This window comes from Acanthochromis polyacanthus, chromosome 17, assembly GCF_021347895.1.
Source record: "Acanthochromis polyacanthus isolate Apoly-LR-REF ecotype Palm Island chromosome 17, KAUST_Apoly_ChrSc, whole genome shotgun sequence".
Lineage (NCBI taxonomy): Eukaryota > Metazoa > Chordata > Actinopteri > Pomacentridae > Acanthochromis > Acanthochromis polyacanthus.
Window position 1 is genome coordinate 18,146,314 of NC_067129.1, and position 17,823 is coordinate 18,164,136.

At 39.5% G+C, this 17,823-nt stretch overlaps 1 protein-coding gene and 1 long non-coding RNA gene across 2 annotated transcripts in view; one reads left to right on the forward strand and one right to left on the reverse strand.

The window, feature by feature from the left end:
• The window catches only part of LOC127530620 (uncharacterized), a 234,277-nt gene that overhangs the window by 104,026 nt on the left and 112,428 nt on the right, over positions 1-17,823 (forward strand). The window lies entirely within an intron of this gene.
• tmlhe (trimethyllysine hydroxylase, epsilon) lies at positions 1,046-10,734 on the reverse strand. The gene is made up of 7 exons (XM_051937864.1): positions 10,229-10,734; positions 9,972-10,148; positions 4,301-4,580; positions 4,029-4,148; positions 3,595-3,831; positions 2,015-2,153; positions 1,046-1,874 (listed from the first exon to the last, which is right to left on the reverse strand). The coding sequence occupies exons 1-7, from the start codon at positions 10,356-10,358 to the stop codon at positions 1,737-1,739; spliced, it is 1,221 nt and encodes a 406-aa protein (XP_051793824.1). The 5' UTR covers positions 10,359-10,734; the 3' UTR covers positions 1,046-1,736.

A 17,823-nucleotide genomic window follows, 5' to 3' on the forward strand; every position in this document is an offset into this window, starting at 1 on the left:
ATCAGAGTCCTGCCCTGATCACATCCATATGATGAAATACATCCCCTGTTAAAAGTTGTAGGACAGGTTCTACTTTATTTGAATGAGACAGTGTCCTAAAACTTTTGACAGGGGGTGTACACTACTGTTCAAAAGTTTGGGGTCACTTACAAATTTCCTTAACTTTAAAAGAAAACCTTTTCCATTATATGAAGATAACATTAAATCAATCAGAAATACAGCCTAGATGTTAATGTGGTAAATGACTATTCTAGCTGGAAACGACTGATTTTTAAAGGAATATCTACAGAGGGCTACAGAAGCCCATTTCCAGCAACCGTCACTCCTGTGTTCTAATGCTACATTGTGTATTCTAATGGTGTTGAAACGCTAATTGATGATTAGAAAACCCTTGTGCAATTATGTGCAACATACCCCTCCATGGTGACGGTACTCCACAATAGCAGCAGCCTCGCCCAGCAGGACAAAGTCCCCACTACCATACAAAAACTGCTCATGACAGAGAGCCCAAACTGTTGACTTCACTCCTAAACTTGAAAGATCCCACTCTGATTGAGCATCTCCAGGATTCAGCAGAATAAGGCCACTCCAGTGAGACTCCACAACCCACATGACCCTAAGGATTTTCTGATGTCCCAGCATCTGACATCACCAGTGGTCCTGTGTTCAGGCACAGTGGCTCAAAGCTGCTTGGGCAGCCAAAAGGGAAACACAATACTAGGCAGTATTAGGTTGTAATGTTGCAGCTGATCTGTATGTTTAAGGCTAAGCTCTGTGGTTAACTCAAGAGAGAAATAAAAAGAGGCAGCCCTGCAGAATACTACATCATATTCCCACATTCAATATAGAGCACCAGCAACACTGTCGTCTTTAGATTTGAATATTCTAACTTCATGTACAAATTCTTCTCTTACATATTAAGAATAGATTCTTGTGTGCATGTATATCATTTTAATCCTTTTTGAAAAGGCTTAAAAAGCACCAATGACAAATATATCCATTCTGATCTAACGGGGAAAAGTAAAAAGCAGAAATCACTGAGCCATCGGTTTGATCACCAGCTTTATTCGTATCTGGAGATGAATTATGAGCATTTTGTAGGGTCGTGCCAACAATATTTATTTTCTCATTAGAAAAAGCAAATATCAAACAGCTCCTTCTTTAACCCAGCAGTAAATTTAAACCTGACTGTGCTCTGCCCGTGCCAAAGCTAGTAACCATAAATTGATGACTGTTTGGCAAGTGTGACGGCAGCACAGACACCTCCAATATGCTTCCTTTAACTGGGAAATGTTAAAGAGCTGCTGCTGGACATCTTTATGGAGTCAAACAGGGAGTCTACTACCCCGCCTTGTGATTAGACCTAAGCAGAAAAAAAAATTCCAATGTAATTTGCTTGAATCAATCACGTTCTGTCATTGTGCTGCTGTAGTATACAACACTGTGCAACAGCCACAGCAGAAATCACACAGGAGGTTTGAAGAGGTTTGTTTGACCAAATTTAGAGACAGTTCACGCTTAGCAAGTATATTTAATTGTTTCAGGTATAATTCAGGAGACATTTGTAATGCCTAATTGTACATAGAGCTTAAAAAAAAATCAACCAAATGGCAATTATAAAATAAAGATGAGCAAAATATAACACACTCCAACAGTCAGAGGAGTCTAAGTGCAAAGTACTGAAACCTATACTATAGGTAGACCGATAAGGCAGAGAAGTGAAGGGACCTTCACGTTCAGGACAGAGCCTGTAGACCCAGACAGCGAGCAGTGTTGATGATGTCGTCTCTGGTCAGATAACATCCACAGATCTGCCTCAAGCCAGTAAAAGACTCCCTTCCATGCAAGACACGCCAGTTGTCTACGAAAATCACCTGAGGAAGAAGAAAACAGGGTAAAAAGCTTAGATTTCCAAACCTGGAACTGAAAACTGGAGACCCAATAATACTTTGATTTCTGGATTAGTCTGAAATCTAACATCTAATGGCAGTTGATTGGAGGTGAATTATCTTACTTTCCCTGGAGTCAGTTTCACCCACAGCTCGTTCTCTGGACGCCTCAGTTCTGCCGTCAGCTCTCGATGAGCCTCATACCATCTCTGAACTGTGTCATGGGGGACTGTGTTTAACACGCCTCTGTCATAGTTGTTGTACCTATGAGAAAAAGGTGTAAAACGTTTATTCATCGTTTAACAACTTAAAAAAAAACAGCAATGAAGGAACTAATTTCAGCTATTACATTGTACAACCAAACTTTAGTGAGGACAAGTCAGCTAGCAGGGAACATTCACACTTCATCTAACATTACCTACACGTTTTATTCATTTTTTAAAGTAACTGTGTTCATCTAATATGGGCTAATATCCTAAGAATGTTTAATGACATTTATCTTTTTTAATAATGTTGCTTTAAGTTTAAAAGTGAACTTCGACATAAAGTTTTAAATGCAATATTTGGAGGATGTTTTCAGAAAGCTGTCAAGGCTACAGATTATGATACATGATAAAAAGGAAGAACATATTTGTTAAGAAATCACTGATTATTTTGACTACAGTATGCTGAGGGTAGACTGGTGACCTGTCCAGGGTGTCCCCTGCCTTCGCTCTGATCTGGCTGACTTTGCAAATTACCCTACAGAGGATTAAGCGGTGTATAGAAAATGGATGCATTGACAGAATATTCTGATTGAGTTGTCAAGACAACACATTATAAAACATTCTTCTACACAATGTATAACATTCCCACAATGTGAGGTGATAACAAAAGAAGAACATTGTTACGGCAACATTCAGAAAACATTTAAGAATGAAGAGTATTATGGTCAAATATTTTTAAAAATATCATTAAAAAAACATTGCCCTACTTTCAAGAAGTACATTCGGGGAACTAAAAAAGATTTCCCACTGTAAATATTACTAGAACTTTGCAGAACTTTCTCAGGACATTATATTAGGGGTCAACTGATGTGTTCTTTTCAGGGCTGTAAACAACTGTTATCATAAAAGAGACTGATAATGATATTTGGAACTGGTAAATTTGCAGTAAAAATTTAAATCTGAACATTAATATTTGGAATAACACAAACAACAGCACTTTGTTGAATTATCGTTGTTTCTTTCAATATATTTTTGGCCTTGTTGCAGCTTTATTTGACAGTCACGGATAGGAAAGAATGGGGGGATGACCTGCAGCAAATCAAACCTCTGACCGCTGCATGGGGACTATAGCCCCAATTTATGGGTCACCCGCTCAACCTGTTGAGCTATCTGGGCGTCCTGTTGTACATAGGTTTCATTTGAAGAGCACTTTCAGCATTTATCCATCAGAGTTCATAAGCTATACAAGTCATGTAACCAGTCAGATTGTGCTGTGGGTAGCACATTGGTCAGACAGAGATGGCTACATCAGAGCCAAAGTAGTGCATTTTTAAATGCATTTTATTCAATATTAGGAGTTGGTTCTAAAAAAAAAAAATCACACTAATAAAAGAAAAATGCTCAGTATCAAATCTGATAATCAGCCAGGTTCATAATCAGTCGACCCACGGGTTTTAAGTTTTATTTGTGCACAAAGTGTAATTTAAGCACCAGCTCACCGCATCAGGTAAATTTCATTGTTCCAAGGATAGGTGTTGAGCACGGGGCCAATGCCCGTTATGTGGTTCCGGTGGCTCTCGGTTTCTTCGATGTACTCGTGCCTGACGGGTACCGTAGCAAGCAGCTCAAAGTTTTCAGGCGACTTCTGCCGCAGTTTTTCTGCAGCATAGAACCCATCCACAAGTAGTGTCCTTCCCCCAGATCCTTCATGCTTGAGACAGTGGAAAACCTGGATTCTGCAACAACAGTTCACAAGTTACAAAGTGCAGTCTGTTGATTAGTCGGTACAACTATACCATTGTTTGTGGGAACACACACTGCTGCTTCACTTTTTAAGTAGTGATTTATTTAGTGCTCTACCAACACTACCTTCACTAGCATTGCAGCAGAGTTATTTTGAAATCCCATATGAGCCCGTCTGTGCAGCACCTACCCACATGGTTCCTGAAAGTATGAGGTGTCAGTATGACGGTCCAAGGCCAGCTGGCTGTAAGCAGCGTCTCCTCTGGCAAAATCTGAAGTAAAGCACCACATTTTGCCATATGTTGTCTCTCTGGTGAGTAACACACACACACAAAGGAATAGAATACATTTACAAAACTGAGCATCTTTTACATTGTAACTCAATGCGAATCACTGAAGCACAATATTTCCATAATTTTTTGCAGTTCTTGAGGACTAATACCATTTAGAAACACCTAATACCTGATAAGACTGACCCTCTTGGTAACTTCTTCTGTGGCCTCCACTGTAGCAGGAACATCGTCTACAAACGCGATCCCATACTGAAGATAGGGCTGCAGAAACTTCTTCAGCTCGTCATCGCTGCTCATAAACTTGCTGTACTTGGCTGAGGGTATGTTTGCGTTTTTATAGATGTCTGAGTTCCAAAGAATGCGCGGCTGTACTGTGCTCTGCTTCTTTACCTCATAGCTGTTCTCAGCTAACCAGCTGAGGCTGTATTTTGACACATGACCATCAGGCCCTGAATCACAGACATGAAAAATACTGTTAGTGGCTACAATTATTGTAAAGTGCATAGAACAGTTTAGGACTGTAGCTCATTTCGATTTCCATGGAAAGTGAGAGCATATTTTGACAGTGATTCAATTTCCATGATATCATCAGTTTCATTGTATATTTATTCATTCATGGTAGCTTAACACACTCTTAATAACTCTTAATATGTGGAAGATTTGCAAGATTGACAAGTAAGGCTAGATTGGCCAAAAATAACAAACTTCCACTACTTGGCGATTTTGATTGATAACAAATTGACTTTGTAGTATACTCTTAAATACAGACTAACTTTGTCATTCTATGTCTATGAGTAAAATTGACATGACTAATTAAATGCATGTTTTATTGAACTGCCAAAAGACACAGAAAACCTGCAGCAGAATATTAGAAAAGCACAGAATATTTACAGAATAAAAAGACATCGGGGGCAAGTGTGAATACCTCAATTGTGTACAACATTTTCTGTAACCTGCTTCTGCACTGCAAGAAGGATGAACTGACTTTGTCTCATTTACCTAAAATGCTATGAACAGAAACATGCATTGAAGATTCCCTTTTAAACTGCAGTCCATCAGATACTACAGAAATAACAGAACAGCCCATACATCTTCCTTATGTCCTGTTTGCATGCAGCAAATTTGTAGCTGGGCTCTAATGCGCCTGCACCATTATTATTTATGGTGGCCGTTGCTTCATTGTGGTTACGCATTTACTCTCCCTATGACGACCAGCGTTCATGGATAGAACATTCACTCCCAGACTCAGCTGACCTTGAATCTGCTCCACACTTGCCAGCATGCCTGCAGGAACACGTGCATCATCGAGCATCCTGAGGCGGCAGATCGCCATTTGTCACTTTATGTAAGTTTCAGTGCCACTCATGTGTGCATAAAAACACAGTGACAGACCATTTTTTGCACTGATGCTGCAGGAACCCAGCAGCCCACAGGGAGGCATCAGTCAGTCTTTAGGACAAAACCGCAACATTGAATCTCGACCCATGGAGAAAAGGCATGAACATCTCAAAGCTGCTGCACCGTTCTGGTGTGGTATTAAAAGACTCCAGTGATGGCATCTCCCTGTCCATATTTAAAAAACTAAATGATCCAGCACAACATCCTGTTCATGTCAGGGCTGGGCCGTGGGGCACAGAGACTAAAACTGAGGGGTAACATGGTGGAGGAGGTGTGAGGTCTGCACATGAAGCCAGCAGATTTCACTGGTGAAGCTTTGCAGGTAACATCTGGTTTCTTTTCCCCACCTGGCTGCTATGGGACCGTTTTATTCCAAATACTCAAAATGGAAGCAGCTAAATCCCACCTGGCTTGTCCCCTCCTTTGCGTTCAGGAGCACAATAAGACCGACAGAATAAGGGATGGCTCCAGCTAGCTGATGCCTTGTGCCGGTTATGTTAGTTTATCTCCACCTGGTGAGGCATCTCAAGGGAACAGCAGAGTGAGCGATGATAGTGTGCCGGGTCCATCTGGAGGATTAGGTGGAGCAGCAAAGGGAGTAGGAGAGGTGTTTCTACTGTAGTGGGCAGCAGGAGAGTAATCCGCGATCCTTCATGTGTTATACGCAGCACATGTCATGTGAAAAGAGAAACCTGAATTTTTTCACAGCGGAACACCAGTCATCTATAAACATAGAGCGCATTTTTTAGAACCTAATTCAAAAAAGTTGTAGCTTATAGCTCAGGCAAATCAGAAGTCCAGTGTCCTGAGATCAATCAATGAAAAGATTTACAATACAGAAGTGTCTTACTTCTGAACACTACCTTCATTTATACACCCAATATTTGGTGGGGGCTCCTTTGCCATGAATTACTGTATTAATGCAGCGTGGCGACCAGCCCATGGCACAGCTAATATGTTATTAAAGCCCATGATAGTTTGATAGCAGACTTCAGCTCATCTGTACTTTTAGTGTTTCTTATCTTCCTCTTAACAAAACCTCATAGTGTTTTACAGGGATGAGGTCGGGCGAGTTGGCTGGCCAATCAAGCACAGTAATATCACAGTCAACAAACCATTTGGTCGTAGTTTTGGCTCTGTGGGAAGGTGCTAAGTCCTGCTGGAAAAGGAAATCAGCATCTCCATAAAGCTGACTTTGGACTTGATAAAACACAGTGGACCAACACCTGCAGACGACATGACACCTCAAAGACTTACAGACTGCAGAAGCTTCACTGCACTCCTTCTCCAGACTTTAGGACCTTGATTTTAATAATAATAATGCAAAATGTACTTTCATCTGAAAAAAAGGCATTGGATCACTGAGCGACAGTCCAGTTCTTTTACTCCTGAGCCTGTGTAAGAGCTTCTGACGCCTCCGGTTAAGAACTAGATTGATATTAGAAATGCAACAGTTACAGCTCCTCTCCGGAAGACGTCCATGTTTGGTGGTTCTTGATGTACTGACACCAGCCTCAGTCCTTGTGAAGCTCTTTCAAGACTTGAATCCACTTTTCTTGACAATCCTCTGAAGGCTGCAGTCATCCCCGGTGTTTCATTCCAGTCATCTCTCCATTAATATGCTTTGATACAGCACTCTGTAAACAGCCAGTCTTTTCAGCAATAACCTACTGTGGCCTAAACTCTTTATAGATGGTGTACATAACTGTTTTCTGGACAACGTTTAAGCCAGCAGTCTTCTCTGTGATTGTGGATGTGTGTACTGAACTAGACTGAGAAATGCATGGTATTTGCAACGCTTGAATTATTCAAACTTAAAATGAAATAATGTATGTAAGAGCATTTTGAGATTCTGCATTTCTGATCTGTATGAGCTATAAGCCATGATCATTAGAATTAGATGATTATTTGAATTAAAACAAAAATGCCTAACATATTTCACTTCACTTGTAGTGAGTCTACAATATATTACATTTCCCCTTTCTTAAATAAGTAATTGAAAATACTGAGCTTTTTTCAACTTTTTTACTAGATGCACTAGTAATTTAATAGCGCATGTAATTTTTGAGCTGCCTTTGAAATTCTTAGCTTTTATGTCTCCATAAAACACATGAAATGAGCAGTAAATATATCTAGGTCTTATCTGATTATATAATCATATCAGTTACAGATTGACTGTGTTTGTGTAAAATGTTCACTGTTCACCAGCGAGAACATAAAGATTTTTTCACGTCTTTTCTTTTACGCGGTTTACAACTTAGTCAGACAAATACTTTTTACCTGACGTGGCCCCAACCATCACCTGACAACTATGTGAATTTTTACACAAGCAACGAGCATCTTAACTGAGGGCAAAGATCAATCCAGACTCAACTCAAGATGTGTAACGCATGATAACAAGTTATCCATAACCAGTTCTTTCCTGCATCTAAACACGATTTTCTTCAGTGAGCGTTGTAGTTACATGTAGAACACTTGCGCTGAATGAACGGATTAATTGCTAGAAATGTCTTTTGCCAATACAATTAATCAATATGACAGTTTCAGAGCCCTGTAAACCAAGTAATACTGCTACCAGTGAGGGAAGAAGTATTCAGATCCTTTACGTAATACTCCAGTGCAGGTAATATAACCCCACTTTAACAAAAGTACACAAGTACTAGCAGAAAAATACAACTAAAATACTAAAACTACAGTCCTCGTTTGGGCACTGTGATTGATATATTATTGCTTATGACATGATCAGATTATTAGTGAAGCATCAGTGTACCAGCAGCATGTTACTGTTGTAGCTGCTGCAGGTGGTGTTGGTTTGAACCACTTAATATCCGGTTTAGATACAATATGGAAAGACTGTACTGTTGAAGCTGCTCAGTGGTTAGCACTGGTTTGTGTCCTGGACTTTGTCTGGGATCTTTCTGCATGGACTCTGCATGTTTTCCCTGTGCATGTGTGGGTTTTCTCTGGGTACTCTGGCTTCCTCCCACAGTCCAAAGACATGCTGCTAAATTGTCCGTAGGCGTGAATGTGAGGGTGCTTGTTTGTCTCTATATGTAGCCCTGTGATAGACTGATGACCCCTCCTTCACCCTAAATCAGCTGAGATAGACTCCAGCCCCCTCACGACCCTAATGAGGATTAAGCGGTGTATAGATAGTGGATGGATGGATGTCTGTATTATCCATTGTGTAAAACCTTCATTTCAAAAGCTGAGGATGAATGTAGTGGAATAGAAAATACAATACTTCCCGGTAAAATGTAGTGGAATGGAAGGAGAAAGTAGCATAAATGGAAATAAAGTAAAAGCACCTCCCAATTGGCCTTTCGTACAGTACTTGAGTAAATGTACTTAGTTACTTTGGTTTTCTACAAGTCCATTTGATTTGTTTTACTTTAATTAAACACAATGTATTCAACAGTATCAACCACATGTGCACCAAAAATTCTAATTCAGCCATAAACGCATTTTTTTAAACACAAAACCACCAGATTGCATAATTCTGCATGATCCACTTTAGCTGGTGGTGTGCTGATTCCTCAACAACTGTCTGGTAGACTTGTGTTCGGGCCAATATATAATTGCGGGACTTTTTGCAACATAGTTGACAGGTATCATAGTTGACATTTTGGCTGTTTTCAAGCATAAATTCAACATGGCCACCTGTAACCAAACACCACATCACATTTTTAGAGAAAGATTCTTCTAAATATTATAAATACAACTGAGTAAAACTGAAATTGAAAGTTATTTATAAATATATTGTAGAAACCTGTTGACATGCGATAAATCCACACTTGACTCACACATCATCTTATATTAAATAACTAAGAAAGCCTTGGAGTCTTGCCAGTCTTTTCTTCAGGACAGAATGGCATGTGGAGCAGGTCATGTGATTTGGAATTAACACATTTCCCTGAGAGGCGTTTATGTAATGAGTAACTTAGTTGAAAGTGATTTCTCGGACACAGATACAATTAGTTATTTTCCATATAAAATTTGACGTATTGCCAAAAAATAAATATCTGTCATGATTATCTCAACTTAATAAAAAGAGCACAATCAAAACTATTTTAGAATAAGCTCATTTTATTATTGTTTAGCTGATTAAAAGGTGGTTGTTATTAACTTCGGATGGTTATTTAGTTGACATTTTAGTGATATCCAGTCATTTTTTATTATTAAGTGGTGGTTTCCGAAATAAATAATTATGGAATTTCATAATGAACATAAAAACATTATTCTTTTTTTTTCTTTTTTTTTTTAGCTTTTATTAAAATGTATGCAAGATGCATCCCATGGACTTCAAAAGTTCCTCAATTATATATTGACCCAATAATGACTTTACTATGGATTCATTGCTGTGCATTCACTTTTATACACTCTTGACTAACTACCTCACTCTCTTACTGTATCTCCACACGTTCAGTTTATCAGAGACTTACAGGTGAGGACCAGATGTCCATCCTCCACTGTGGTCCTGTCAGGCCGGATAGAGAGCTCGATGCTGCCGGTGTCCACGTTCCTCTGGTGGGTGGAGGAGCTGTAAGAAGCTGCAGAGCGGCAGTGGTCCCGCAGCCACACGTAGTTGAAGCGCATTGGTGTCCCTCCATAGCTCAGCTCTAGAGGGGGTTTACAGAGAGTTATTAACGAAGTAACGGAAACAGCCTGGTTACAAAATTACAAATGACTGTAAACTCACCGAGGCAGTCCTGGTGTAAGTGGAAAGTTGCAGATGTGTCAGAACAGCCGCGGATCTGCGTCCTGTGTCTCCATGACACCTGAGCCTGTCTGAGCGCAGGACGCAGTTTTACATTTAACCTGGCAAACATACCGGAGTGTGAACGCAGCACAGAGTTTGAGCTCTAAGAAGAACTTAAAGGGATAAAGAGCTAATACCCTGACAGACACCGCGCAATCCCAGACCAGAGACACGGCAATGTGGCGCTCACTTTGGTACCGAGTTTTGTCAGTGAAAGTCCGAGGTTAATCATTACACATATCATATACACATGTCATAACTCCTGTTACTGCGTTAACGCCATATGACTGCTTCTTCTTCTTTCCTGCAGACTTGGCTCGGTTTATTGTTCTGCTGCCCCCGACTGGGGCTGCAAATCATTACAAATCTGTTCTGAGGGATCACCTTTATCCTGTGATGAAACTGATGAAACAGGTCTATCCTAAATGTCTATCCTAATCATAGACTGTATTATTGTTTTATCCCGGAGCAGATAAAACAATGCAGAGACATGATGATTATTGCCAAAGAGATAATTCCTTTATTACTTTCTGACACCTCCATCCATAAAATATGAGCAGCATCTGAATGATTTTATAAGTATGAACTCGATATAAATCATCGACAGATCTCAATCCGCCAGTGTTCTCATCCACAATCATCAAAGCCCCAAATGAGGTAATATAATTTGGTAGAATAATGTTCACCCCTCTAATAAAGTTCATTGACTTGGAGAATCAATGCCAAGAAGCACCTAGGTTGTTATGGTGGCCCAGAGCTTTATTAAAACACATGCGATTATTTTTTCCATTCCCTTGTCAAATGTCTGTATAGGTAATTTAGAGGAAATCTACTATTTCCCTTGCTCTCTCTTTTTTAAGCACTCCAATGATCAGCAGTGTTTGAAGGATTTTTTTAATTTCCAGTTTTCTTAAATCCATGAATACAACCCTCCTTTCTACAGCAAATGAAGGCAATGCATGAAACTTTAGAACGCCACAAGATCACAATACTCCCAGTTGCCATCTCTGTGCTTCCCCTCTTAGTCTTGTTGTCAATGTCGTATTTTCTCTCTGATGTCCGTGATGTGCAGGTGAAGGAGAAATGTCCGTGACACTGACTTTCTTTAAAAGTTTTTTATTAAAAGAAAGAACAGCAACAGTACAGACAGAAGTAGTCTGGAAGGAGCTGGCCAATTGATTCCCTCCTGAACAATGGCCAGCGATCAGCTTTATACCCTTCTGGTAAGGATCAAATTACAACATCTGGTTCATGTCTGAAGACCCCTTATTCAAAAACAAGACCACCCTTGAACAGAACCCCTCTGCTCTGAAATCCTAAAGGAAGACATCCATCTTTTAGCTGGACATGGGTGCCTCAAAGACAACAAGTGATCTGTCCCTGAAACTAAAAAACACATTCCAATAGAGTGGGTAGAATTAATCATGCATGTAATGCAGGTTCCATCTGTGGTCAGAGACAAAGAACCACACAGGAGCAGACACTATATATAACAAGCAACTCATATCAGATACTAGAACAAACAAAACAGATTCCATTCTACTAACTTATAAAGTAATACATATCTCAGATCAGATACCTTACATCAATTTGTATAATTTTCGAGGCATGTTCACCTTATTGTCACATTTAACCGATGGGTGGGTTTTGGATAGTCTTCATCCTCTGTTGTCTCCATCCCACAGTTGCTGCCACTGAAAATTCACTCTCTTACTGATGATGCTGCAGCACTTCATCCTGCCAAATAACACCTACACATTTGCTGTCCCTCCTTTAAACTCGGCCTATAGATACCTCATCTCCAATCTCAATACTTTCTATCCCAACATGTGCTGGCACCTTTAGAAAACCTAAGCAGACATTAAATCAATGCACAAGACACCTTTACCAAAAATTCCCAAAATTTCAAAATTCCCTTCTTCCTCCCACCACTGTGCCAACATAGCCTGACAGATTTTGCACAAATTATATGTTGGCTATGAGCCAAATCTCTCTCTTGTACTTTCAGAATCTGTTAAATCATCAAAATTTATGCAGTAGCACCTTAGATTCCCAAGGTGTTCCTCTACATATACCACAAGATTTCCTAATTTACCTTTCTGTCTTGATTCTCTTATTGACGCCTTCACATTAACCTCTGTCCACGGCCATCGAGGGACAGGTGGCCACTTCCTCTGACTATTTTCTTATAGAATTTATAGCTGCCCCTATTAAACCTACCACCACCCTTTTAAATCTCCAAGCACTCTGTTAGCTGAGACACTGATGAAGGAGCTGTTCACCCATCCATTATCTACACACTGCTTACTTATAATTAGGGTCATGGGGGGCTGGAGTCTATCCAAGCTGACTTAGAGTGAAGGCAGGAGACACTCTGGACAGGTCACCAATCTATCTCAGAGCTACACATAGAGACAAACAATCACACTCACATCTACAGACAATTTAGAACCTCAGCATATATTTGGACTGTGGTAGGAAGCCAGAGTAACCAGAAAAAAACCCATACATGTACAGGGAGAACATGCAAACTCCATGCAGACAGATCCCAGGCTCAGGCGAGGACATGAACCTAGCTACAAGGCAGCGGTGCTAACCACCGAGCAACTGTGCAGCCCTGGAGGAGCTGTTCCAAAATGTATTTCATTTATCTAATAGATTACCTTACACTTGAGTTTAGTGATAAGGTAAGAGCAGAAAAGGAGCTGCCACTCGGATGCGGTTCTTCCACCGAGAGAGGACCTCTTTCGGTTGTTGCTGCCACACATACTGCTCTAGTTGAGGTTTTAGGTGGAATATTCCTTTTAACCAGCCCCTCAGGTCTCTTTGAGGATTTTGGATGGAATACTCGGTTAAACCAACATTTTAGGTGCATGTCCAGGGATTTTTGGTGGAATGTTCCTTTAAGGTGGATGTGTAAGGACTTTGTAGGTGGAATATTTCCTGAAACAAACCTTTTAGGTCAACATTCAAAAATTTAAGGTGGAATATTCCTTTAAACCAACCTAAATGTCATTTTTTGATAATTATCAAGTGAGAAACCTCAATCCAGACTCCTCATAATGACGTTTGAGATTTATGCTGCTGTTATTTGTTTGGTTCAGACTAAATGACAGAAATCCACAGCTGTAATTTTATTTCAGGACTCGGTTATTTAATGTCAAAACAATCAATGTGACTCTAAAAACTCAACAGCTTGACAAACTCTAAGATTAAACTCTCCACAAAGATCCAAAATAAGTTGGACTTCTACGTGAGAGCTTTAATTATTCTTCATCTACTTCTGAAAAGTTTGGTGAATAAAAAAGACAAAAAAATAATATTTTCAGCTGAACTAAAGACAGACTTTGTGATTTTTCTGCTCACATGTTGTGTTATTGTAAACTTACTCTTTCAAATAGTCGCCTAACCCCCTGAAAACCAGCATTTGTCCTGTTTTTATGTTTTAATTAAAAATTAAATGTTTAATTAGACAATTAAGTCTTAGACAAAACTTTAAATAGGAATTAAACAGAAAATACAATGAAGCATTTAAAAAAAAAACTTAAACATTAAAAGGTGGTATAATATTTATAAAGGAAAACCGTGACAAAGATTCAATCTAAAAAATAAACATTGAGAAAGAATAGCACATTTTTCAAACAAGTCGATAAAACATTTGAAAAAACAACAAACATCAAAAAGACAAAGCATTTTAAAATCAAATCAGACAAAGAATAAAAGGCGAGAAAAGAGCAAAACATTTAAAACGTTTTCTAGTCTGAAATAAAAACATCAAGTTGTTTCTTCAAACATTTCCTCTTTCTGTGTTCTTGGTTTGACTGTGGACAGATTTCCTAAGACCTCATTTCAGAAAATTGCTTTCCAGATAAAGTCTACTAGTAGTTGAAGGCATTGATCAAACTGTTACCTTCTGATCTCCACAAACTTTACTGTTGAGTGAAGAGAATCAAAGTTTGTTCAGGATTTCTAAAGAACTCACAAGTGAAGGTCTGAGAAGAACTCAGATGGATGGTCTAAATGTGAAATCAAGACTCATGGTCACAAGTTTTAAGGCTTCTGTTAACCAGAAAGTTCAAACTAACAGAGAGGTACTAAGCTGATTACTGACAACTAGAACATTAACGTTACCGCTTTAATCACATTTAAGTTTCCTGAACGTTACATTAACGTCAACCAGCCACAGTTTTATGAATTTAATGAACCACATTACAGGAACACAACACACTTCAGCTGCTGACAGGAAACAACACAAACATCGTTAGCTTGATGCTACAATTAGCTGCTAATCAGGACTGGTCAGCTAGCTCGGTTAGCATTGCTAATTCACTTTAAAGCTAATATCAACTGGATGCTAACTCTCTTCTCTGGTCAACAGACACAAATAAACTCCACCAACTCCTGGAGCCCACTGCTCACATTATATCCAACTCTAAAGTTTGAACATAAAGTTAATTAAAACCGGCAATCCAACTGGCAATTGGTCCAATCAGGCGAAGGACTGAACTACTGAACTGAAAACTGATTAAAAGAAGACAACGGACAGTAAAACTGTCTGTGGAAAATGTGCTGCTGCTCCACCGATAAATACTGACAAACTAAAACAAACTTGGTGGAAGTGTTTCTTTTAGTGATTTTTTAATAAATAGCAAATAAAAAAATCTTTTATTTTTTTGGAAGTAAAAGGAAACGTTGCTTATCCATAGTTTTGCTAACTTAACTTTAGCTACACTTTTACCGTGTTCTGATACATCATTTTTTAATATCAAAATAGCTGCACTTCCTTTGTATATTTGGTCGTTCCTTGTGTTGCTGCTGTTTCATTGCAATTATATTTTAATAATATCACTTTAAATAGAGATGATTGAAAAGAAAAAACTGGCTCTGAAATACTTAATGAACTGTTACATCATCTAGTTAAACTAAATAAGAATTGTTAATAATATAAAATGTAACTGACTGAGCTGTATTAATTAAATTGAGATATTTCAAATTGAAAGAAACACAACACTGACTGAAAGATTTCAGTAAATAGACCCTTTAATGGACCACGTCACGAATGACGTCACAGCTTTAGCTGGAGGCAAAAGAGGAAGCCCGCGGCCGTGACCGAAAGGCGAAAGACTGCAGTAGGGGCAAGACCGATTTGTGGCACTGGCAGCTAGCAGTGACACTTTTTGTGGCACCGCTGCCGTGCCACGGTTAATGCCACTGTGCAGTGACACTTTTTGTGGCACCGCTGCCGTGCCACGGTTAATGCCACTGTTTGGGCGAGATGCCACTGCCGCAGCGACATTTCCAGTGGCCTGGAAATGTCGCTGGTAAATTCACATCATATATGCCAGCAGAGGTGCCACGGTTAATGTCACTGTTTAGGGCAGGGGTCGGCAAGTAGATGTGGCTTCGGGACAAAATGTTTGTAAACAATCGAACAGCGGGCCAACCTGCGAGGGGGTGCGCTCCGATTCCGCGAGCGGGCGGGGGGCGATACAACGAGCAGCGGAGCTTCTACAGCTGATCGCCGCTGCTTGGGACACACGTCTCAATTCTGATCACAGATGTGTTAAAAATTACTCCCGAGACACACACATGTTTTGCACACACTGTTGCTCAGTGAAATCTGGCTGGTTCAACCGTGTATGACCAGTAGTGCAAACGCGGAAATGCCCGGCAGCAGCCGACCACTTGAGTTTCGTGTTGCGGTGACGGATTGGCTTGGCTCTGTGTCAAATCAAATTTTCAAAATCGTCTGGCGGGCCAGATATTATTCCTGACGGACGGGCCAGTTTTGGCCCGCAGGCCGCCAGTTGCCGACCACTGGTGTAGAGTTACAACTATGCTATTTCAAGTCAGGAAGGGAGGATTTTCATGGGGGAATATGTTTTACCCTTTGACGCAACAGACTACTTATACAGTTGAATCTATGTCAGAGAGACTTAATGAATATTCAGACCTGTTCAATGTCGCCCTCTGCAGTTCCTTGTGGAAACTGTCAGGAGCTTCTACTCATCAGCTGGATGGAAATCTTTTTCCTTGCCACCTTGACTACCAGCCTGTTTTGTTGTGCATTGTAGAGCAGAGGGGCTCCACCTGTGCCCTGGAGTATTCAACAAAGGTAACACAAAAACACTCACTGGAGACAGGAGGGATTTTTACATGCAATCAAAGTGAAGAGTGCCTCTTTGTGTAAGCCAGGCAGCCATAAATCATAGACTGTGTGTTCTCTCTCACTGAGCAATGGATGATTGGACAATCTCTGCACTGGGCATGTCATTTTAAAAGCCTTTTTTGTCTGTATTGTGCATTTTTAACCTGGCAAATAAACAAAAAGGGCCAAAAACAGTTTGAGGACATGCAGATTTACATATGTAATGATTCCATTTACTAACACTCAGTTCTTGTTGTCTCTTAAGATAAAGTGCACACATGTAGGAATAAACTGTGTGTTTTGGGGCACTGAGCAAATTATTACTTAAAGAAAGACCTTCTACTTATGGGCGTTGTCTCCTGAATTGCCACAATGTTACACTTCATTCATCTACAGAAAACCCCCCACACATTTTGCAACACTGCTGCCATTTTACTTAAGTCTGCCTCCCTGAAATGCCCATGTATTAGTGATGTAATCAGATTACTCCTCCGCTGTTTGCTGTGAGGATGTTTTTAAATTAGCACACAGAGCATCACACTGCAGCTGGCTGTCGCAAAGGACATCACTGGAATCAGCTGCTGGGACCAACATCACCACGACGACGTTATTTTGATTCTTTTTAGCCTGTGAGAGGGAAGCCCTGCTGAAATGCTGCGGTAATGCTGCGTTCAAGGACTGTCTGAAACCGAGGAATATGTATATAGAGTCCATGGCACGATTAAATACGTCATATGAACTTGGGTTATTTACCAGAATGCAAAGTTAACGTGTTGCTGTTCATAGCAGGTCTTTAAATTAATGGCATAAGGTTTGATTTATTTTTGAACAACATTTGGACGGTTAAAATGATCTCAGATAGTGTGGGAATTTGAACCAGATTATTAAGACAGCGGTAAACAGTTTTCTTTATTACTTATCTAATCAAAATTGATCAATAAAAAGTATTAAATATGCCTTTAAGACAAATAAGTTCTAAATATAATTAAGAAAAAGACAGATTTAAAAAGGAAGAAAGACAACTGAACAAAGGGAGAAAAGCTTTTAATAAAATTATAATAAAATAAAAATGACATATATTAATTATAGGGATGCCAATTTAATATTTAAATTAGTTAGGATTGATCTCTATAATTAATCATATTGTCAAGTCTTGGCAATAATATTTATTTATGTAGGATCTTGACCTTACTGGAGTCAGTCAAAGTTGTATATTGTATTATTTTTGTCGGATTATAATCCTTATTATTCGAATTAGTCAGATAGATTCCCACCATAAAAACACTGTAGGGCCATACTATTTAAACTTTTAAGGTGAATCCCTATAATTAATGTAGAGCAGTGTCTTAGCCATAATATTAAATAGATACATAAATAGATACTTTTT